This window comes from Myiozetetes cayanensis, unplaced genomic scaffold (assembly GCF_022539395.1).
Source record: "Myiozetetes cayanensis isolate MyiCay16 unplaced genomic scaffold, myiCay2020 scf32, whole genome shotgun sequence".
Lineage (NCBI taxonomy): Eukaryota > Metazoa > Chordata > Aves > Passeriformes > Tyrannidae > Myiozetetes > Myiozetetes cayanensis.
In genome coordinates this window covers 4,254,066-4,277,195 of record NW_026087544.1, presented here as the reverse complement: position 1 = coordinate 4,277,195, position 23,130 = coordinate 4,254,066, and the positions used below count along the sequence as shown (strand labels likewise).

General features: G+C 54.0%; 1 protein-coding gene across 1 annotated transcript; it reads left to right on the top strand.

The window, feature by feature from the left end:
* The first annotated feature begins 3,975 nt into the window (after positions 1-3,975).
* PIM1 (Pim-1 proto-oncogene, serine/threonine kinase) lies at positions 3,976-7,575 on the top strand. Its single transcript, XM_050326817.1, has 6 exons — positions 3,976-4,133; positions 4,220-4,326; positions 4,432-4,482; positions 4,787-5,153; positions 5,860-6,036; positions 6,293-7,575. Exons 1-6 carry the CDS (start codon positions 4,052-4,054, stop codon positions 6,442-6,444), a joined length of 936 nt encoding a protein of 311 aa, XP_050182774.1. The 5' UTR covers positions 3,976-4,051; the 3' UTR covers positions 6,445-7,575.
* The last annotated feature ends 15,555 nt before the right edge of the window (positions 7,576-23,130 follow it).

Below are 23,130 nucleotides of genomic sequence, written 5' to 3'. Positions count from 1 at the left end.
CATCTTCCATTTCCCACATCCTGAGAGTCTGGGGAGAAGGAGCCCACCCAGATGATGGAATCCCAAACATGTGGCTCCTTCCACCTCCCCGGCCCCCTCCGCCGCCCCCCCGTGAGGCTCCATTCACAAAGCAGATTAGCCATGCTGCCGCCTCCCCGCACACCTCGCCACGAAAAGCCCGCGAAAAAGCCACCATACAAAAAAAAAAGAAAAAAAAAATCAATTAATAAGAAGAAATCCCCGCTGCTGCTCCTCCCGGGGAGCAGGATGGGTCCCTGAACCTCCTGCCCCACTCGCAGGTCCCATCACCCTCCCAAGCTGGTGGGAACTGGCACCCTTTGGGTGATGGTTCAGAGAGAGTTTGGGGTGCTCCAGCACTCCAACCAGGACCTTCCCCCCTGTCCTCGGATGATTCCAGCCTCAGGATGCGGCGTGTGGCTCCCAAACTGTCACCGCAGTGTTGGGGTCGCAGCTGGGTCTGGAGAGACCCCAAGGACGAGGAGAGAGGGGAAGCAGCACCCAGCCAGCACCCTGTGGCTGCACTGCCTCCCAGCATCCGTGACCCCAGCCCACAAGATCCCAGCCCTCCTGTCTGCGGGGAGAGCCCAGCGCCTCCTCAGCTCCCCGTGGAGCTTCCCACACCCCAGGATCGGCTGCATCCTGCAGGGACGCCCATCACCAGCACCTCCAGAATGCTGGGGAACACACGTACATTTCATTGCATTTCCAAAGACACCGGTGAGACTCCAGGGGACACCTTTTTGTGGCCGTAGAGGTGACTTTGAGTGGGTGATGGCACACTGCGGGGTGTCCCAGCCACGGCACCCACTGCCTGGCCGAGGACAGCTCCCACTTCCAGGCCAGGGATTGCTCACTGTGTGTAGGTGGGAGCATCCTTGCTTCCCGACTATCCCCGTCCCTCCCTCCTCCACGTTCTCACTGCCAGGCTGGGACATGCCCTGGGTGGGCAAAGGGCTTAGGCCTCTCTTCACGGGAGAGTGGGGCACTGCTGAGATGCCTAAAATCCCTTTTTCCAGGCTCTGGCAGGAAGCAGGGGGAGGTGGAGCGGGCCGGGTGCCCGCCTGAGCATCAGGGAGAGGTGAGGACGGTTTCAGGCTTTCCCCGGCTTTTCCCCGCTTCGCCCCACGCCCTGGGCCAGCCGGTTCCGCGGGCGACCGAGCCCGAGCCGAGGGAGCCACGGGCGGACTCAGCCAAGGTCACGCAGTGACTCAAAGCTCGCGGTGGAAAACCACAGCCCTCGTGTGTCACGGCGTTAATGGCCCCGCATCGTCCCCTCCCTCCTCCAGCCGGGGGATGCTCGTGGGGCTGGTTCGGGGTTGTGCTCCTGGCTTGGCATTGACCTTGCTGTTTTATTTCAGGACATCAGTGGAAACCTGAATTTTAAACCCTCCACCCCGGGGGGCTCCAGATCGCCCCTCTCTCCCCGCTGGGTATCGCCCCGGCCCTCCCCATTTTCACCTCTTTGCTAATTGCGCTGGCGGGGAAGGCGAGGGGGAGGAAATACAAAAAGTAAACTGCGAAAGCAACACTGCAGCTCCAAGGGCCCAGCACAGCAATCAAGCGATAAAGCAGTAATTAAGCCTGATTATCATGCAAGGCAGCCCCGGTTAGACTGGAATGCCGCTGAAGAGCCTGAAAGCTGCCGGGATTGTTTGCAGGGCTCAGAACTGATCTTTTGATGTCTGCTGGGAGCTCCTCTCCCCCAGACCCGCCACCGGCTCCATGTGCCACCCCAGGGTCCTGTTTGCCCCCAGGCATCATCCCAGATGGATTTTTCCTCCTTGCAAGCCCTCTGGGCCTCAAACTGCTCCCCGGGGGCTCATGTCAAGAACTGGGTTTGCCCCAGGGGTGGAAAGAGGCAGCCCTGGCCAGGACAGGACGTGCAGGACATTGAGGACATCCCTGTGTCCCTGCAAGGGCAAGCTGTGCTTGTGGATGTGGGCTGCTCTCCTGCACCTGCCATGTCTCATCCCAGAGGAAGAGGGTGGGGAAAAGAGGAGATCCTTAGGGAAGAGGGCTAAGTGGGGTAGCTAAGCAAGCAGGATGGGGTTTGTTTCATGTTTGCTTGAATGTCTGACACATCCCAATGGCCTCGTGTGGGCTGGCAGGGGAAAGGTGAGTGCATGGGATGGGCTAAGGGGAAAAGGTGGCTCCTAGCCCTGGACTGGGGTCATTTGGGGAACAGGGATGCATCTGGGTGGGTTGTTTTGGAAAGAGATGGATCTGGCCAGGAAGTGTGGCCTCCTCCCTGCTCCACACGGCCAGGGCATGGAGCAACGTCTTCCCATCACCTCCAAGACAGGGTTTTTCCCCAATCCAGAAGGGACACAAGCCCTCCTTGCCGGCAGGAAGAGATGGACACTGACTCAGCCCGCTGGGGAAACGAGCAGCTGGGCAGGTTTACGCACGAGGATGACTCTGGCCCCAGATCATCCCGGCTGCAAGACACGCTGCTCCCTGCGACGCTAATGAGCAGGTTTGGGCAGAGCGAGGACAGCGCTGAGCCTCCCGAGGAGTCAGGGACAGGCAGCCCCCGGGAAAGCCCGGCCGCTCCGGGCGAGCTCTGTTTGTCAACAGGTTTCCAGGGCAGCCCCTTCGGTGCCTTTCATCATCCTGGCAAAGAATTTGATAATGAGTTTGGGGCCAGATGCTAAGTCACCTCATCCCACGGGCTGAGCACCGACTGGGAGAACCAGTTGTCCCAAATATGCCCAGGCGTCGGGTGGGAATAAGGCAGGAGAAAGGCACTGCCTGCCCCTCTCCTCCACCCTCAGCTTCCATCAGCCCAAATAACAATATATGGGAAAAATACTAAAAAAAATAAAAGCTTTTTTTTTTTTAAAAAAAAAAAAAAAGGGATGGAGGCGTTGTGTCAGATTCTCCACACTTTTCCCTAAATAAAATGTCACTTTCTGTGTAAAGCCCAAGGTGGGTTTTTATGTTTTCAACTGTCTCAGCCCCTGAAAGAGGATGTGCTGTGTTCTGGGTAAATCTAAAAGAGGCAGCAGTGGTGGTGAGCCCTTCCTGGCTGGAGTGAGGGCTGAGCCACAGCTCTGCACCCCAGTTTGGGGGGTGCATCTTGGCTGTGTTTTATCCCTTTTTTTAAAATACTACCGCGGCCTGGACCTCACCAGCATTTCCAGTAAACCCCATTCGATTTCGAGCAAATCATCCCACAAGTATGTGTGGGATGCTGGGAACTCCTCGGTCTTGCTCGGGAGCGGGAGCCCAGATGGGCTTCGTCTGGAATAATTCAGCTCCCGGTGGCTGGAGCTCTTTGCTCTAAATGCTAATAGAGTGAGTAATCAGAGATCTCCATCCAGTAAATTATTTATCTTATCTCTGGAACTCGGGGAGGCATCTCAGCCAGCGACTTCTGCGGAAGAAAAAAAAAAAAAAAAAGGGGGGGGAAATAAACCCCAGGGATGTTAGTTAAGAGTCCGCAGCTGGAATGGCCACATGGCCACTATTACTGGAAAGGGGAAAAGTTCAGACACTGGGAAATAACGAGAGGGTGGGGTGGGACGCGGGGGGATGGGGGATCACCCCGGGGAAGCTGTAGGGTTGGGGGAAAAAAAGAAATGATCAAGCGGAGGATGAGCTGAAGAAAGCCGTGAGTTTCGGCGGGGCGATTCCCGCGTGTTGAGCGGGGCGGCACGGGCGGGCACAGGGACCTGCGCGGCGCCGCCGCCGCCGCGGCTCGCCCCCTGATTGGCCGGGACGCTCCGAAGGGGGCGGAGCGTCTCGGCTCGGCCCCGCCCCCCGCGCGCCCCGGCCCCGCCCCCGGCCCCTGCGGCTCGCGGGGCCGGCGGGGGCCGCGCGCCACACGCGGCCCGGCCTCGCGCGGGCAGCCGCTCCCGCCGGATCCCTCCCTGGATCCCTCCCTGGATCCCCCCCTCGGTCCCTCCCTGGATTCCCCCCCCATCCCCCCGCATCCCGCCGCCTCCTCCTCCACCACCACCACCACCACCACCACCACCCGCCCACCGGGACTCGCAGGTGCCGCCGCCGGCCGCCCCCCGTCAGCGGGATGCTGCTCTCCAAAATCACCTCGCTGGCGCATCTCCGCTCCGGCCCCGGCGCGGAGCTGCACCCCGCCAAACTCCAGCCAGGTCAGGGCAGGGATTGCCCCGTGCTGGGGGCTCGGGGGCGGCCGGGGAGAGCGGGCGGAGCGCTGACGGGCGGGTCTCGTCCACAGGGAAGGAGAAGGAGCCGCTGGAGCAGCTGTACCGGGTGGGCCCTTTGCTGGGGAGCGGCGGCTTCGGCAGCGTCTACTCCGGGATCCGCCTCTCGGACGGCGCCCCGGTAAGTGGCGGGGAGGGCGGCGGGAGGAGGAGAAGGAGGAGGAGGAGGAGGGGGCTCGGCGGGGCCGGCGCCGAGCTCATCCCGCCGCTCTCCCTCGGCTCGCAGGTGGCGATCAAACGCGTGGCCCGGGACCGCATCTCGCAGTGGGGAGAGCTGGTGAGTGACCGGGGCCGGCGGGGAACCCGGGGCGTGACGGAGGGGACGAGCCGAGGGGCGAGAGGGGGGAAACCGGGACAGCGCGGGGGGAGCGGGCCTGGGGTCACCGGGGGACGCGGAGCATCCCGGGGAATACCCGGCACTGGTGGGAGCGGGCGGGGGGGCACCGGAGCATCCCCTGAGCGGGGGGATGCCCAACACCGGCGGGGCTGAGCAGGGGGGCGCCGGAGTTTGCCCTGGGCGGGGGATGGCGGTACCGACCCCCCGGCGCAGCCCCTCTGATAGCAGCGTGGTCCCCCCGCAGCCCGGCGGCAGCCGTGTGCCCCTCGAGATCGTGCTCCTGAACAAGGTGGGCTCCGGCTTCCACGGCGTCATCCAGCTCCTGGACTGGTTCGAGCTCCCGGACAGCTTCGTGGTGGTCATGGAGCGTCCGGAGCCGTCGCAGGACCTCTTTGACTTCATCACGGAGCGGGGGTTCCTGCCCGAGGAGATGGCGCGGGGGCTGTTCCGCCAGGTGCTGGAGGCCGTGCGGCACTGCAACAACTGCGGCGTCCTGCACCGCGATATCAAGGACGAGAACATCCTCTTGGACCTGGCCACGGGCGAGCTCAAGCTCATCGACTTCGGCTCCGGCACCTTCCTCAAGGACACGATCTACACCCAGTTTGACGGTGAGCCCACACCCGGGTGGTATTCCCGGTTCTGGGCATTGCACGGGCTCTGGAGATTCCCTGTTGGGGGGGGGACGGACACGGGATTAATTCTGCAGCCGCCGCCAAGTTGGTGTTTGGCACGGGGCGGATGTTGTGAAACGGGAGCCGGCTCCCGGCCCTGCTGACAGCCCCCGTCACCCCCCCGGCCCGCGCTGGGGCGGGGGAAGCCGGCGTGACAAAAACACCTCGTGGCGGGGGACAACAGAGGGTGGTGGTGGGGGGAAGGTTTGCAAACCCAGAGCACCGGCCGGTTTTGTTTGCAAGGCGCGGAAGGGCTGGGGCTGGCTCCGCTCTCCTTGTTTGCCTTGGTTTATGATTTTTTCTATTTTTTTTTTTTTTATTATTTTTGCCGTTGCGGGGGGAGGGGGTGAGTAAGGCGTGGGGGTGTTTTTTTGTTGGGTTTTTTTTTTCTCCCCCACACACACACCCGTGGGTGTGTTTTCTTTTTTTTTTTTTTTTATTTTTTTCCCTGCCGTGTAACGGCCGGGCCTTCCCCGGGCCCTGCTGCCCTCTTCCGGCACCCGCGCCCGGCTCTTTTTACAACCCAAAGTTTGTAAACAAGAATCACGTGCCGGCGGGGAGGCGGCGGGTCCCGCCTGTGCCAGCGCCGCTGCCGAGGGAGGGATGCCCGGCCCAGGGTTTGATGAGCTCCCGTGTCCCGCAGGAACGCGCGTGTACAGCCCCCCGGAGTGGATCCGCTTCCACCGCTACCACGGCCACTCGGCCACCATCTGGTCCCTGGGCGTCCTGCTCTACAACATGGTCTGCGGGGACGTCCCCTTCGAGCAGGACGAGGACATCATCCGGGGGCAGCTCTTCTTCCGGCGGCGGGTCTCTCTAGGTGGGTGCCTGGTTTCGTGGTGGGTTTTGGGAGGCTACATGAGAATCCTGTTCTTACGGCTCTGGAGGGGGTTGGTCTCTCACACTTGGCTGGAGGAGGGGGCACACGTTCTGCCATCCTGCTCTCCTTCCAAATGCATGTGGATTGTGAAGTTTAGGTGCAGCTTGGAGCACCCTCAGCATGGCCTGGGCACTGCAGACAGAGAGGACAAGGAGCCTTCTCCCACTGACCAGTGGTTTCTGGTTTCTCTCCCCAGAGTGCCAACACCTCATCAGGTGGTGTTTATCCATGCGCCCCTCGGACAGGCCGTCGTTGGAGGACATTTTCAACCATTCCTGGCTGCAGGACATTCACCTGGAACCAGCAGAGATCCACCTGCACAGTTTGATCCAGGAGCCTGGCAAGTAACAGCTCCACGCAGCTCCTGGTCATGAGAAGCAAAGAAAACCAGACTTTTTCATCACGACCGTAGCACTGAGCAGGGATCCTCAGATGGGAACACGCACATCTTGTCCTGGAGCTGGGCTGGAGACCTGGTCTCCCAAGCTCTGGTGGCCACCATCCAAACCAGCTGCCCTGGACTCGACCTGAATGACCTTGCCTCACTTGAGCTTTTGCCAGTAACTTTTGGTGGGGGGAGTTTTAGTTCTGGTTTTGGAGGCTCTCAAGTGTCACCTTGACCTGCTGGATTGGGGACAGCGAGAGGATCAGAGACCTGATTGCAAGAAAAGCTTCAGTGGGGCAAAACTGATTTTGGGGAGGTCAGGGCCTGTGGGTGAGTGACTGTCCCTTCTCACTGTCCCCATGCTCGAGTGCCTTCTGTTTCCATCTGGGCTGTGCTGGAGGAAAGACTTGACTTTTCCTACAGTGCTGCTTTTCCGAGACTCACCTGGGCCTGTAGTACCTTTTCCATTTTCAAAAAGAAAATGGGTCAGAAGATGCTTGGGACTCAAGTGAGTGATGCCTTGCCTCCTGTGCCTCCATCCCACGTGGATTTTCTGGGGTTCTTTGCTTCTCTGTGCCCTCACAAATGCACAAACAATGCAAACCAACAGCTGTAAATGTGTACATAGCTCTACAGGAGCAAAGCTTGATGTACAGTTGTGAATAGTGATAACATTTTGCCTTTTTTTCTGGTTTCCAGGTTTTGTTTTTAATTTATTTTCATGAATTTGTCGATTGTTTTTTTTTCTTTTTTTTTTTTTTTTTTAAAGGAAGAGTCCTAGCCGCTAGGATAACTTATTTATTTATTTATAATTCACGTGGGTTTCCAACCCATGCCTTGCTTCTACAGCTGCTGATCCCCCGGTTTTCCATTCGGGTCTTCCCTCCGTGTGTGTCCTGTGTCCACCCCTGGACCCGTCGTGTCTCTGTCGGATGTCTGGCGTAGGTGTGGAGTGGCTGCTGCTCCCCAGCTGTCTGTGTACATACTTCTGGGTGCTGTTGTTTCCTTGCCACGTGCAAATATCAGTTTGCAGATGAGTTTTGGTTTTCTCTCCACGGGTGTCGTGTGGGGCTGGGGAAGGGGAGGGTGGGGGGAGCTGGCCCAGGCTGTCTGCACTGTCCAGTCTGTACCTGTAACCACGTGTGTAGCCGGCGGGGTTTGTTAATAGTTGATATTGTACAGGGGAATTGAGAAATCTTATTTTTTTTATGCGGTTTTAAATAAAAACGAAAACACTTGGATGTGGTGGAGACATTCCTTTGTGGCGGGGCGGGATGAGGGATGCTGTGTGGGGTCCCAGTGACCACACCATGGCCTGACTGGCTTGTCTCCAGCTGCACTAATCCCAAAGGTCCCACTCCAGTGTTGACCAGCACCAGCCAGCCAAAAACACCGCGGAGACAACCGGATCCATCCCTCCACAGGGGTGTTTCCAGCGCTGCCTGCTCCTGGCAGCTCTCCTGGGAGAGATCAAAGAAGTGCAGAGCCCTTCTCGCTGTTCCCATTCATCCATCCGCAGGCTGGAGCGGAGCATGTGCCGGGGACGGGCGAGTAAACAAACATCAAAGCCACCTTACGAAAGGCCGGATGTTGTCAGCCAAATTAAATTTTGGTAAGGCAGATCCTGTTGCTCCGGCTCTGTTGGGTGTTGCATGCCGGGTGCCTGGTGGGTGCAGGAAGCCACCCGTGGGCTGTCCCACCTCCGGCCAACGCGGAGCAGAGGAAGCCGATCTTTGGATTACGAGAAGTCGGTCGCTATCAGTCAGCAGCGGTCGAGCCTTTGCCCTCCAAACTGTCAAACCCCGCTTCCAGCTCTTGCAGCGCTTCGGCTTCGGGGATGTTGGTTTGGTTGGGTTTTGTTTTTTTTTTCAGTCTTGGTTGTTTGTTTTCAAATTAATTTAGGGTGCTGAATTTTGAAGCCCTGTTTGTGTGTGAGCTGCTGCAACACCTGCTGTGTGCACAGGGCTGTGTCTGCTCCAAGGAAGGGACACTCTTCCCTTTCTGCAGGTGACTTTGCAAGTCCCCCAGCCAGATCTGAGACAAGAGGACCCTCCTTTCCTTGGCTTGCTCCAGGGCTTTTTCCTTGATATCCCCATGTCCAGTGAATGGTGCATTTCCCTGGCTCACCCCAGGCTTTTGCCAGTCCTGCTCTCAAGCCATGGTGCTGCTATGTCAGGGAATGGGGGATCCTGTAACCACATCCCAGCCATGTCGAGTGACCTGGTGTCACTGCTGCGCCTCTGCCTTCACCAGAAAGTGTTAAATCGGTTGTTTTGTTTTGCTTTTTTTAAATTTTTTTTTTTTCTATTTCACTCAGCTGCATCTTTCATCTCCTCGAGGCTGCTCGAAGCAGGAAACGCAGCTCCAAACGCCTTCAAAGTTAAAGACCTATTTTGAGATGTGGTTTATATTTACCCCCCCTCTCTCTTTTCCCCCCCCAGGCCATCCGGGAAGCTGCTCTTACACGAACACAAACCTCCCCACCACCACACCTCCTGCTACCCTGAGGAGCCTGAGCCCCCCGGGGTGGCCACTGTGCCCCCCGGCACCACCAAAGCCCTATCACGGCCGCCCCGGCGCGGGCTGAGCCCGTCCCACCCTTCCCGTAAACGCTCCCCGACTGTTGCGGTGTTTCTTAGAAAACCCTCTGCAGAAAGGCTGAGCAGGTCCTGCGTGGGGCTGGGTGCTGATAGTCACTTGGTTTCCTGGTGATTTTGTCACTACCAGGCTTGTGCTGCACCAGGGGGACGGGGCTGTCGTGTCCCCCCTGGAAAGATCCCGCTGGCGGGTCCCGTCCTGTCCTGCCAGGGTGACACGGTGCATCCCAGGGTTGGGTGTTGGACTGGTGCGTGTTTGATTCCATGTGCACCAGCCTTTCTGAGCAAGTAATACCTTCACAAGCGCCAAGAGCCACCAGATTCACATCCCAGGCCACAGGGAAAGGACCATGAGGGATGTGATAATGACCCAAAGATGGGCACTCACAGCATCAGCTGCCTGTTCTCCCCTCCAGGCTGCCCATCACCACCACATCCTGGGGCAGGCACATGTACACAGGGCCTGAAGGCCTTTGCACCCCTCATATTTCCTCAGTGGATGATGTTTCCTGCACTTTGGGGCCATCAGCTGTGACAGGAGAAGATGAAAACACAGGAGATATACATTAGGAAATGACCCAGGGCCTGCACTGCTCTCCCACCTCCCTCTCACCAATTTTCCTTGCTCCCTGGTGTCAGCAAGTAAAACACCCACAATGCAGAAATCAGAAAAAAAACCAATGAAGCAGGACCAGGATGAGATTTCAGGCTCTTGGACTTCCCATTCTGGGCACGCTGGAGTCCCATGGCTGACAGAGGACTTGCAAAGGGCCAGCACTCATCACATCTTGTGCCTTCCTGCACACATCCATCCCCAGCTAAGGTGTTTGGTGATGCTGGAAGGACCAGCCAGGGGAGCCTGGAGCTCCAGCAGAAAGGATATTTATATTTTCCATGTCCCTTTCTGGAAAGGGGAGATGACCAACAGTCAAACATCTGCCAAGGCTGGAGAAAGGCAGATGAGCACTGAGGAGAAAAGTCACCTGGGGAGCAGGGGCCGGGCTCCTGCAGAGACCTGAAGAGCCAAAGTCTTTGAGGTGGCATCTCACCACCTCCCCATCCCAAGGAAAACATCCAACTGCCCCTCAGGCAGTGTCTGAAACCCTTTGGCCTTCTTGGCACAGTGAGTCACGGGAGCTATTTTCAACCCCTGCCTTAGGACAAGGTGAATTATCAGCTAACCAGGTGTCCCACGGCTCCAGCTGCCCAGGAATGAATCCTTGTGGAAGCCAGTCTTCAAGTGCTTTGCCTGTGTAGCAATAGCATTATCTCCACAGGGCATGTGGGGAAACTGAGGCACAGTGACCCAATTCTCTGGAGAACTTTTGGGGTGGAGCTTGGGCTCGCCTGCCTTTCCTTTCCCTTCCTTTCTCCCTCCTCGGGTTGGGATCAGCTGCAAGAACTCCCACCATCAACCCTCCTCACCCCGCAGTCCCCACTTCCCTTGGGAAGGGAATTGAGTCCTGCAGGAGCCAAAACCAAAGCCCTGCACCCCTCTCAGTGTGAACCTGGGGTGAGAAATGTCCCCTCCCAGGCCTGCTTTGAAACCCTCCTGCTGTACCGTGACAGCAAGGGGGGGCAGGTGCTGGTTTCAGGCACCTGGAGCCCCACTCCAGACCAGAGCCTCCTGTTTTGGGGTTTACACGACTGTCCCGAGAGTGGATCTGCACCAACCCTGCCTCCGTGACACATCGAAACTGCATCACTCAGCCTGCGAGTCGGTGGGGGGTTTTAAAGAGGAAAAAACACTTTATTCACCATAAAAAAACCCCAAACCAACCGCAAAACCTTTCCAGCGCGTAAAGTCGAGTTAAATTTAGCAGCTTCAGCTAAAGACACATATTTTGTAAGCTGTAATGGAAGTGTTTCTTTCATCCCTTTCCAAGCTTTTGGTCCCCTTCCTGCAGGGCAATATTTCTGTGTCCTTACTCACTGCGTTTACTGCAGTTAGGAGGGGGTTCAGCAACCCCAAAAACGAAACAACACCTCCTGTTTCAAACTGCAGCAGCCACTTCAGTGGCCCTGCGATGCCGCAAGAGGCACGCGTGAGAATGCGAGGGGCGAGCGGGTGCCGGGGACAAAGTTCTCACCCTGCCGCCGAAGCTGTGAGAAAAACAGAAGCAGTAAAACGTCATTTCAGGTCATGGCAGTGTAATCCCAGTGCCAGGCTACTGCCTGTAGTAGATCGCTCGCTGTAGCATCCCCTGTGCGCGCAGGGGTGCACACAGATGCCCAGGTGTGTGTAAATCCCCTCCCCGAGCACATAAATTGGGCTCCACTCGTGCCACTTTGGCTCCTGCCCTGGCTAATCAAGACCTGATGCAATCAGAGCGCGGCTGTGAATGCCAAGGGCTTGGATTTCATCCTTTCCCGCACCCTCCCGGGCGGGTTTTCTCACCTTTTGGGAGCGGAGCAGGATGTGGGCAGAGCAGACAATGAACCCCCTTCCCTCGCCAGGGTGGAGGGGTCCATCCCCTGTTGCTCTGTGGGGTGTTTCCAAACAAAGTCTTGATAAGGCCAATACATCAAGCAGGAGAAGACGATGCGTGAATCGCCGTGGAAAATTGTGAGAGAAAATTCCAGGGACGATCTAGCCCTCAGGCTGGGGAGGAACAGCAAAGCCAGTCCACCCTGCCTTAGGTGGAGGGGACATCAGGTACCCAAAGGAGCTTTGCAGGGATGCACAGATGCCAAAAGTGACTCTGGGACTCCACTGACACCGAGAGCTGCCGCTCCCACGGGGAATGGTTTCCATTTCCCAGAGTTTGCAGCCGCGTTACGGGATGAAGGGATTTGTGATAACCCTGTTTGTCACACCTCGTGTCCCGGGGGTTTTGAACTCTGGGTGGAAGGAGCGGTTTTTCCACCCAGCTCCTTCCTGGAAACTTTGCTAGTTCAACAGAGCCCCTCTGACCGAGAGGGCAATGCTCTCCCTGCAGCTGGGGACCCCAGAACGTGCTATTTTTGCCGGCTCTGAAGTTTCCTTTCTCCGCTTCAGCGTCAGGATGGGAAAAGGAACCGATTCTTCTCTCTCGAGTTTCAGTCTTGTTCAGAATCGAAAGCTGTCAGAGACTCTGGGCTCGCTGTGAGATCCAGGGCTTGCTCTGGCCCCTGGAATGTCTCCCTGAACCCCGGGAGCCGTTGATGGAGAGGGAAAAGAGCAGGGAGAGGTTGGATCAGGGCAAAGCCCGCAGGTGCCGAGGCTCCAGCGATGAGCCCGTGCCGCCCTCTGCTGTCAGCCCCGGCAGGTGGATCTGCAGAAAACTGCCTGATTTTTACATTTTCTTCCCTCTTTTTAAGCGCTCCCGGCCCTCCCCAGTCCTGAAAATCTTTCCAAGCCTCTTCCCGAGGAGGAGTTGTTCGACCCGGCCACCGGCGAAGCGTTCAAAAGGCTACCTTTGATGTGGCACTTAACGCTACAATTGCTACAAATGCTACAAGGTGGTGATCAGTCAGAGGTTGGATTTGACGATCTCAGAGGTCTTTTCCACACAAATGATTGAATTCGGCCCGGGGGATGTTCTTGTACCCCCCAAAGTGCAGGTGAGCCCACCAGGCTCTGGAGGTTCCCCTTGGGTGGAAGGGACAGGATTCTTTCCTTGTTCAGCCACTGCCAAGTTGCTGTTTGGCACGAGATGGATGCTGTGAAACGGGAGCTCCTGGTCCTGCTGGCAGCCTCCATCACCCACCCCGGCTCAGGATGGAGCGGGGGGAGCCAGAGTGACAAAAACACCCGTGGGGTTCAGAACCCGAGCACTGGCTGGTTTGATTTACAGGGATTTGGGCTGCTCTGCTCCCCTTGTTTGCTTGGCTTCTGATTGGGTTTTTTTTGGCCAGTGCAGGGCTGGATAAACACAGGGTTTTCCCCACACGTGGGTGGGTTTTTCCCTTGCATTGACAACCAGGCCTTGCCCGTGTTCCCACTGCCCTATTCCTTTTCGTTGAATCCCGGGATGGTTTGGGTGGAAGGGACTTTAAAGCTCATCCAGTTCCATCCCCTGCCATGGGCAGGGACACCTTCCACCAGCCCAGGTTGCTCCAAGCCCCGTACACACTTCCAGGGATGGGGCAGCCACAGCTTCTCTGGGCAACCTGTGCCAGGGCCTCCCCACCCTCACAGGGCAGGATTTCTTCCCAATATCCCATCTGTATCGAGGACGAGCTTTTTCCCCAGATTTTTTCCCTTTTCCCGGTCAATCCCCCCCCCCTTCACCGCCCCCCCCCTCGATCCAAGATGGCGCCGCCGGGGGCGCCGAGGGGTCCGGGGGGTTTGACCTGCAGTGCCCGCGCTGGGTCACGGGGGGCGCCAGCGAGCGCTGGGCGCTACTGCGCATGCGCCTTGTAGGCTCAGCGACAAGACTACAACTCCCGGCATGCTCCGGGGGAGAAAATTGAGTAGCCGCGGATTCCCCACTTTTTGACCCTGCGGGGGCGCCGTCCCGGCCGGTGAACCCGGAAGCGCCGCGGAGCCCCGCGTGGGTCGCACATGGCGGGGCCGCTCGGTCTGTCCCCCCCGGGCACCCCCGGACCCGCCGGTCCATCGGCCCCCACACCGCCCCGCGCACCTCCGGGACCGCCCGTTCGGTCGTCCCTAACACCGCACTCGGGCCCCCTCGCCCCGCGGTGAGCCCCCAGCGCCTCCGCCGCACGGTCCCCTTCACCTTCCCCCTCAGGTTGTACCGGGAGAGGTTCAGGTTCGACACTGGGAAAATTTCTCCGTGGAAAGGGTGGTCCCACCCTGGCACAGCTGCCCAGGGCGGTGGTGGAATCGCCATTCCTGGAGGGGTTTAAAAGCTGTGTGGAGGTGGCACCTGGGGACGTGGGTTAGTGGTGGCCTTGGCGGTGCTGGGGGAATGGCTGGGCTCGATGATCCCAGAGGGCTTTTCCAGCCTAAATTATTCTCTGTATTTTGTGACTCGTGCAGTCTTCCTGCAATACGATTTTCCTGTCTCCAGTTTCCAGTGTTTCCAGCACAAGGACAAACACTCCCAAAGGTTGGTTTTCCCTTCTGACTTCTGCCCAACAGGTATCTCTGTGTCAAGTGAAAGTTTGTATATATCTGTATTATTTGCAGTTTATTTGATTTAATAAAATACATAAAAATTCGCCTATAGAAGTTTTACATAAAACTTTCCTCACAAAAATGGGTCTGCCTGCTCCAGGGGTGATTCCCTCACATGCCTCTCTGGGTGCTGTGGGACCTCCCAGGCACTGGGTTTTCTGCAGATTAAGTGGAAAGGCAGGAGAGTGAGATTTCCAAAGGTATTCAAGTGCTTTTGGGTGGCTGGGGTGGTTCCAGCTGGGTTGTTGGAGCATCCCAGTGTCCCCCAGGGCTGGCAAAACCAGGGCAAGCCCCTGGCTCCCTGGGGGGTACCTTGCTGAGGGCACCAAGCACTTTTTAAAATTTCACTCCAAGTGCTGTGAGTCTCTGAGGTGCATTTGGTGCCTTTGCCACACCTGGGGACACCGGGGGACACCAGGGGACATTGAGGGACATGAAAGGACACTGAGGGACACTGGGGACCCCAAGGGATACTGGGGGACACTGAGGGACATGGGGAGACTGAGGAACACAGGGGACACTGGGGGACACCTGGGACTCAGAGGGACACTGAGGGACACCTGGGGACACTGGAGGACACCTTGGGACACTGAGGGACACCTGGGGCCTCTAAGGGACATTGAGGAGCACCAAGGGCCACTGGAGGACACTCAGGGATACCAGGGGACACTGAGGGACACCAGGGGACCCTGAGGACACAAAGGGACACCGAGGGACATGGAGAGACACTGGGGACGCCAAGGGATACCAGGGGACACTGGAGGACACTGAGAGACTTGGGGAGACTCTGAGGAACACAGGGGACACTGAGGGACACCTGGGGACTCTGAGGGACATTAAGGGGCACCAAGGGCCACTGGAGGACACTCAGGGATACCAGGGGACACTGAGGGACACCTGGGGACCCTGAGGGACATTGAGGACACTCAGGGATACCAGGGGACACTGAGGACACAAAGGGACACCGAGGGACATGGAGGGACACTGGGGATACCCAGCCTGCTTTCAGTGAGTGCAGTGTCCTGTCACTGCACACAGGCACTGCTCAAGGGAGGGCCTGGGCTGGTTCCCAAGGAAACACCCAAGGGAACAGCGTAAACAAGGGTCAGCAAGTTCTAAAAAAGGTCAACAAGTGTAAATAAGGGTAAATAAGAGGTTTCCATCCAGCTCAGCGGGTGCAGGTCGGAGCCTCGCCCCTGCCTGCAGCCCCCAGGTAGCGGCAGAACGCGGGCACCGAGGGACCCCGGGGGACACAGAGGGGACACCCAGCCTGCGTTTGTCCCCTCCCCTGCCTCGGGGACCCCGCAGAGCCCGGGGGAGGCAGCGAGGGGGGCAGCGCTGCGCGGGGCGGCCGCGGTACCGCGGAGCGAACGGGAGGGGGCAGCTCGTTAAAAGCAACTTGAAGTTCATTAAAAAAAAAAAAAAGCACCCGCTTTACACCCTCCGGCTCTTAAAACGCACCGGCGCCCGTTCCTGCGTGGGAAAGCCGGAGGGTGGGAAAGGGTCAGAGCATCCTTCACGGTCACCCCACAGGTGCCTAAACCAGGAGAAATGTCAGTATTTTTCTCCTAGTAAATAGTAATAAGGGGATATCTGACGTGCCAAGTGCAGAAAATGTGTGTTAGGGAAAGACTGGAAGCAACCAAGCAGAAGTTAGAAGTGTCCAAGGCCGGTTTGGATGGGGTTTGGAGCAACCTGGGCTAGGGGAAGGTGTTCCTGCAGGGGGTGGAACTGGATGAGCTTCGAGGTCCCTTCCAACCCAAACCCTTCTATAATTCTGTGATTCCTTCAGCTTTCCTATTTTCTCCCCCTTCTATGCTCACAAACTTCCTTGGAAAAATGTCACTAAAATGAACAATTCGGGTCACGTGGCTTCTCTTCCAGATTTTTGGCCCTCAGAGGATTAACCTGCAAAACTAAAAATTCCCCGTACCCAACTGTTTCAGAGCTGTTCTGGGAGCACTGAGGTGGGGTCTGAGGATGTCTGGGGTGTTTTGGGGCAGGATTTGGTTTGTGCTCACCTTAGTTGGTGCCTGCAGGCTGTAGGTGGGGGTGGGTGGTCCCTGGCTGTGTGTGCCTGGAGATTGGGAGGGAGGGGTGGCAGAAAGGGAGGGAAGCTGGACCTCATCTCCTCAGGGGAATCCTAAAAGCACCAATGACTGACTCAGTTCTAAGGCAATTGTCCCACTTTAGCTCTCTATGCTTGTTTAATGTGGTATCTCCTATGCAGGGAGATTCTTTTCTTTCTATTTCCAGTGGGCATCACCAATAACGCTGTGCAGGACAAGTGCTGGATGTACATCTCTTCTCATTAAATCAAAAATACAGGCTGAAAAATGTAATCAAATTAAGAACACAGGCTTCCAAGTGGAAGTCAAGCTTCAAAAGTGACTTCAGCCTTTATCTGGAAGAGACAACAAGGCACCAGTAAGTTCTAACATCCTTCTCAGTGTTGTGAGATTCTTGTTGTTTGTCATTACAAAGCAGCTTGTCATTTTGCTGCTGACATGAAGCTTGTGGAGGAAGAAATGAAGACCTTAGAAGGTGTGTGTCACGCTACACTGACTTTTGAGCTGTCCACTAACACTCTATAAATATTTCTTTCATCACACTGCCTGCCTCACAGGGTTACTGTGACAGCAGTTCTGCCCAGATTTTGTGAAAAACTTGTGCAATGAAAGTCTCAAGTAAGTGCACAGAAGAAGTACATTAAGTAAGTTCTAAATAAGATACAGACTAAGCAGAAAATGAGGGAGTTTTTTCTAACAGAGGTGAGTGTTCTGGTGGCCATCCCAGGGCTATGTCAGACAATGCAATTTGAATTTGCTGTCAGTTGTTGATGAGGCTCTGCATCTCTTCCCTTGTGTTTGATTTGAGATTGGTGGTTTGTTTTTTTTTTAAATGTTGCTTGCCTGCACCATCTTTGGTGCTTAGAAAAATTACCATAAACATTTTGGTCTTCATGTAATACAATCTTTTTTCTTCTCCTTAAGAAATAACGAGCATAAGGAAACCATCACCAGCGGGTTGGGCTGAATAAACTCAAAATCACTGCCTCCACACCCTCTCCAAGAAGGGAGACAGAAAATCCAGACACAGAAATCCACCTCATATTCCCTCTCCTTCCATGTTTGTCCCTGATGAGACAGCTCAGACCAGTCCAGCCCTTCCCTCCCCTCCCTGCAGGACCACAAACATGCCCTGGTCCGTACTGGGAAGGAACCTCAGACCAGAAAGAGAGAAGGAAAGCTGGGGAGGATCAAATAGGCCACCCAGGATAACCCAAGGCTGCTGGGTGAGCTCATCCTCCCCTTTCCCAAACCCCTTCTGGCAGGGTCATGCTCGGTGTGTGGGCAAGAGAAATCCCGGTCACGGAGGGGAACGTGCTTGCCATGGCCTTTATCCAAAGAAAAACTCCCCCCAGGCTCCATCCAGGGTCAGTTTTGAGTGCTTTGAGTGCTCCCTGGAGTAAAGGTAATCAGGTGCACTATGACATAGGTTGGTACATGGCTGCTGGAGGAGGAAGGGGAATCCCAGGAAATAGGGAACCTGAGGTGCCAGCTGCCAATTCCTCAAGTTTTCCTTCAAAACCTTTGAGATTTTTGTTATTCCAGTGCTTACTGGGGGTGAGTAACCACCTGTCTCAGGCTCATTAAAGGTTCCTTTGGCATTCAGAATGAGCAGATTGGTTGGTTAAGGGCAGGACACCTGACTGAGGGCTCTCGCTGGTGTAAGTGGGTTCTGGGGCAGAATTGGGGTGTTACAACATCTGAGGGAGAAAAGATGTCACAGAGAATATTCCTATACATAGAGAAAGATGAAGAGAACAACCACAGGTAGGATAAAACACCAACACAACAGCTTTTATGATCTTCTGTAGGTGACACTTTCCAAATGAAGTTGAAAGGGAAACATTACGTGCATCTTTCCAATAGGTAAAATCCCCAAATCCAACCTGACAAAAACTGAATGAGGATTTTTTGGTGGGTCACTGGTGGGTGGTCAGTGTAGCACAGGCCTGGGGGAGTCTCACAGTGCTCCTGCATGGCCAGAGACACAAACCCCACATTGTGACAAACGTAAAACCAAAAGCTGAGTTGTGACCGAAGAACACGGCGGACGAAGACAAAGAACTCTGACAGACCCAGTGATTTTCTGATGGTCCTTCCCCTCCAAACAATTCCTTCATTTTTCACCCAGCAGCATCATCCAGCCTCAACAGCTAAACTCGACAGGCATTTTTGCCTGCTGGGGTTTTCCAGGGGTTACTTTGACTCCTGATAAAGCCTGTAGTGTTATGAAATTAAGTCACATTAAATGAATTGAACAGAGAGCATTAATCTGGGCAAATTACTTCCAACCATTAGAAAACCATGGCTGTAGCAAAGGCAGACAATGGCTTCCATTAGAGAATAGAAAATTAATGCCATATATAACCTCCTTTCTCCTAGACCCTACAGCTCAAGGAAGCTTTTTGTTCTGCTGTGATACAATTTAGAATGTCTTATTATCAGAAAATGCTTTTGAGACACATGTAGAGGAAGATCCAGTTGAGAAGTCCTTTGAGTAAGTGTGTGTTTCTCACTGAGTTTCTCTGAGTTATCAAGGACAGAGTTTTAACAGTTAAATACACTTCAGTACAACAGACTCAAACCTCCAAAAGGGCACTGCAAAGTCCCCAAATCTTACACAGAATAATCTCTATAAAGATTATAAACAATAATAATAATATATAAAATATATAATATAAATGTATAATATAAATATATAATATAGTATATAATAATTATTATAAATAATATTTGTAAAGCATTATTGGTGGGACATGAGCATCAGACCCTGCAGAGGAAAAATATAACAGATTTCTCCAAATGCTTCCAGTATCCCAGCTCCATCCCCAGTCAGCAATATTCCCAAACTGACAGTCTGAGGAGAAAACTCCCTGTTAACAACAGCTCTTCATTCTGGCCATCCAAAAAGTTTGTGCTGAATGTCGAAGACCAAAACAAAGCCTTCATTGAGGGCAGGAGGGAGAGAGCCTCATTCATGAGGGAAGGAGAAAAGGCATCAGGAAGATGATATGACATTTTGCAGGCATGTGGAGCGCACTGAATAGCAGCTCAGCAGCACTTTGGGGCAGTGTCACCCACTGTAAATCCCTGCACGCAGCCTATTCACAGCTGCCCGTGCCCTGCCAGCCTGGAGCTGCCATTCCCCGGGAGCCTGGGAGTAAATCCACGCTTGTGACGCAGCCCCAGAGCTTCTGAGAGCGTCCAAGTGTCTGTCACACAAACCCACCCTTGAGTTCAGCTCCAAAGGTCAGCCCTGGCAGGTTGAGCTCAGCCTGTGCTGAGGGGTTTCCCCAGGCAGAGCTCCAGTGCTGCCTGAGGGTGGGACAGGAGCAGCTGGCCCAGCTGGAGCCAGGCTGGGAGAGCTGGGGAGGTTCACCTGGAGAAGAGAAGGCTCCAGGGAGACCTGAGAGCCCCTTGCAGTGCCTGAAGGGGCTCCAGGAGAGCCGGAGAGGGATTTGGGACAAGGGATAGAGGGACAGGACAAGGGGGAATGGCTTCCCACTGCCAGACAGCAGGGTTGGATGGGATGGGAAGGAATTCTTCCCTGTGAGGGTGGTGAAGCTCTGGAATGGATTTCCCAGAGGATGTCCCATTCCTGGAAGTGTTCAAGGTCAGGTTGGACAGAACTTGGAGCAACCTGAGCTAGTTGAAGGTGTCCCTGCCCATGGCAGGGGATGGCAGTGGATGAACTTTAAGGTCCTTTGCAATCCAAACCATCCTTTGGTTCTATTCTATGATTCAGTGAAATAGTTCTCAGTCAAAGGCCTCTGTGTGCTCAGAATCAGCTGGGACAAGGCCCTCAAATGGCAGAACCCACCTCAAAAGTTCTCTGGAGTATCTGCTCTGCAAGACCAACTCCCCAGACTGGCGATTCCCAAAGCACGTCGATGCAGAATTTAATTTCCTCCACTGTTTGCTTTCAGCAGGTTGGTTCCCTGCTGGAAATCAATGGGTGACTCAAAACCAAGACAAAAGACAGCCTTGTGTGAAAGTCTGGAGAATGCCGTGGGATCCCCTGCTGCCCAAGACACACACACACTTTGCAGCAGCAATTTAAGTCAACCTGAAAGAGTGTAAAGGATATTTTCCTCTTCATTTTGCTCTATGGGAGAAACCTTGTATGTTTAAATAATGCATTTACTCTTTCAAAAAGAAGCTTGGTGTCCTCCAAACACATTAAAGTGACCTTGACTGAGCAGATGACAAAGGGGAGATGTCACTGGCAGAATAAAGCTTGAGCACAGTAATGCAAACACTGCTCTTTTCACTGCAAGGAAAACACACATTTAAATTGTACCTAGCTCAGAATACAAAGATCAGCATGCTTGTTAATCCCAAATTATTGATTAAATTTAAACACACTGGGGGGTTTTGAGGAGGTCAGCCTGACTGCAGCACAGCAGATCAGCATGGGCAGACAGCAAATATAAGCCTAAATTGCTTTTTCCACTCAACTGATCTGAACACAGGCCATGGATCCAGCAAGTGCAGGTTGTTAGAAGTGTGTGTTTATAAACTAATAGTCACAAGCTCAGGATAAAACCTATGAGTCAGCTCAGGTGGGACAGCATTTAAGAGCACAGTGAAAACACAACTTAATTAGTCCTGAATTCAATAAGCTTACAGTCTATTCATTAATACAATCAACACAGAATACCATGATAGCATCAGTAGAGCCTCTGGAAAAACTTGTCTCTCGTGGTGACCTGCTTTGATAGTTATTTTTGGCAAGTCACATCGAATCCATAGCCTGACATTACTCAATTGACTCGTAGCTTATAACCAAAAAATGGGCTTTGCTTACAGCTCTGCATGAGCAGGTTTTCATTTTTAAATCCTGGCAAAGGCTTATTTAATATCAGCATATTTAACTGATATTCTCCCAGGATCCACACTCGTGTTACGATCAGGGAACTTCCCGGATTTTATTTCCAGCCCTTACACTGACAGTAGCCCCTGGCACAATCTGTCACCACACAGGGATCAATACAAGCTCCTGCTCCTGTCGATTCCATCTGCTGGTCCCTGCTGTGCTGCCAGCTCTGAGCAAGGGATCAAGGGATGGAAACGCTCTGGAGAGTCTGGAAGAAGAGCACCTGTGGGGATGGTTGGAAAGGAGGGGAATGAAGAGGGCAAGAGGAGTAACCTGCTGCTGACACATCCACTGTGTGTGCCCCTTCACCCAGACAGAGCTCATGGGCGTCAGAGGGATGGACAAGTCTCCACCAGGAAAGACTGAGAGCTAGGAATGTTCAGACTGGAGAAGGGAAGGCTCCAGGGAGACCTTGGAGCCCTTTCCAGGGCCTAAAGGAGCTCCAAGAGAGCTGGAGAGGAGCTTTGGACAAGGGCCCGGAGGGACAGGACAGGGGGAATGGCTTCCCACTGCCAGGGTTGGATGGGATATTGGGAAGCAATTCTTCCCTGTGAAGGTGTTGAAACTCTGGAATGGATTTCCCTGAGGATGCCCCATCCCTGGAAGTGTCCAAGGCCAGGTTGGACAGGGCTTGGAGCAACCTGGGCTAGTGGAAGGTGTCCCTGCCCATGGCAGGGGGTGGGATGAGATGAGCTTTAAGGTCCCTTCCAACCCAAACCATTCTGGGATCCTGTGGAATTACAGATAACTCCCTTCATTAAACACCCCTCTCATTAGACCACAGTGCCACAGACCTTGCTGTGCTCCCAGCTACCTGCACTGGGAGCCAGTGCTCACCCCGTTTCTCCCAAGCCCAGAATTCCCCTTTCCCACATATTCCTCATAATTCACCCGCCACCTTCTCCAGCTCCTGAGAGAGCTCTCACAGCTGTTCTTCTACAATTCAACCTTCCAGGCACACATTCCAGCAGGAAGGCCAACTATCTCCCACAAAGCCAGTTTTCCAGGCCAAAACCCGCGTGGCTCTGGGATAACAGCAGCATTTTAAGATTGCTCTTCAAATAAACCCACATTCCAGAGCCCTTTCTCTGCAGAGGAGCACAAGATCTGCTGGCCACAGTTTATACCCCAACACTCACAATGCTAACAAAGTCAAAACCAAAACACCAGAAGCTTTAATATTGTAGGATTTAGTATTTAAAAGGCTCGACCTCTGCCAGCAAAATCCCCCTCCAAGGGCTGTTCAGATGCAAACCTGCCACCCAGAGCTGCCTTTTATCTTTAAATGAGTTTTCCAGCTCAATTTTCAAGAGCCAGTCACCTCCAGGTGTGCCTGTTCCTTCTGGGTGCAGCCATAAGGGGCAACCAGAGTCATTCAGCACCTATTGGCAAAGATTTTTGAGCATACAGCTTAAATATTATTTCATGATATAAAAAAATATACATATTATTTCATTTGTAGAAGTAAGTTAAGTGGAAATAGCAGCATGGTGTGTGTGTATATATAAAATATATATATATATGTGTATCTCCACTCAAGAAAAGATCTCCACAGCATCCCTTTGGGATGCTTCTCTTTCAGAGTGTCTTGCTTGTTTTTTTTTTTATTTTTATTTTTAATAAATTCATATTCACAGCAATAAAAATACCTCCAAATTAACATGGGGACATGGAAATAGCAGCTTCTGCGAAATGAATGTAATATGATGGGTTTTTTTTTGCTTTATTAACACAGATGTAGTATCTGCACACAAAAATGAGAACTTTACTATTTCCTGTCTCACACATGAGATATATAGTAAATATGTAATATTGCATGTTAAATATAAAATTATATGGCAAAAATACAAATTATTATTATTAATTATAAATATTAAATAGAAAATACACCAGCCTTAGAGCCTGCAAAAACCTGCCAACAGGCATAATAGCCAGACTTTAGAACATACAGACACAGAAATGAGGTGTAAAAATACTCTGGAAAGGAGCAGGGACAGGATTAGTGCTGGAAGTTGGGTCAGGGAAGCCCTGAGGAAGGAGCTGCT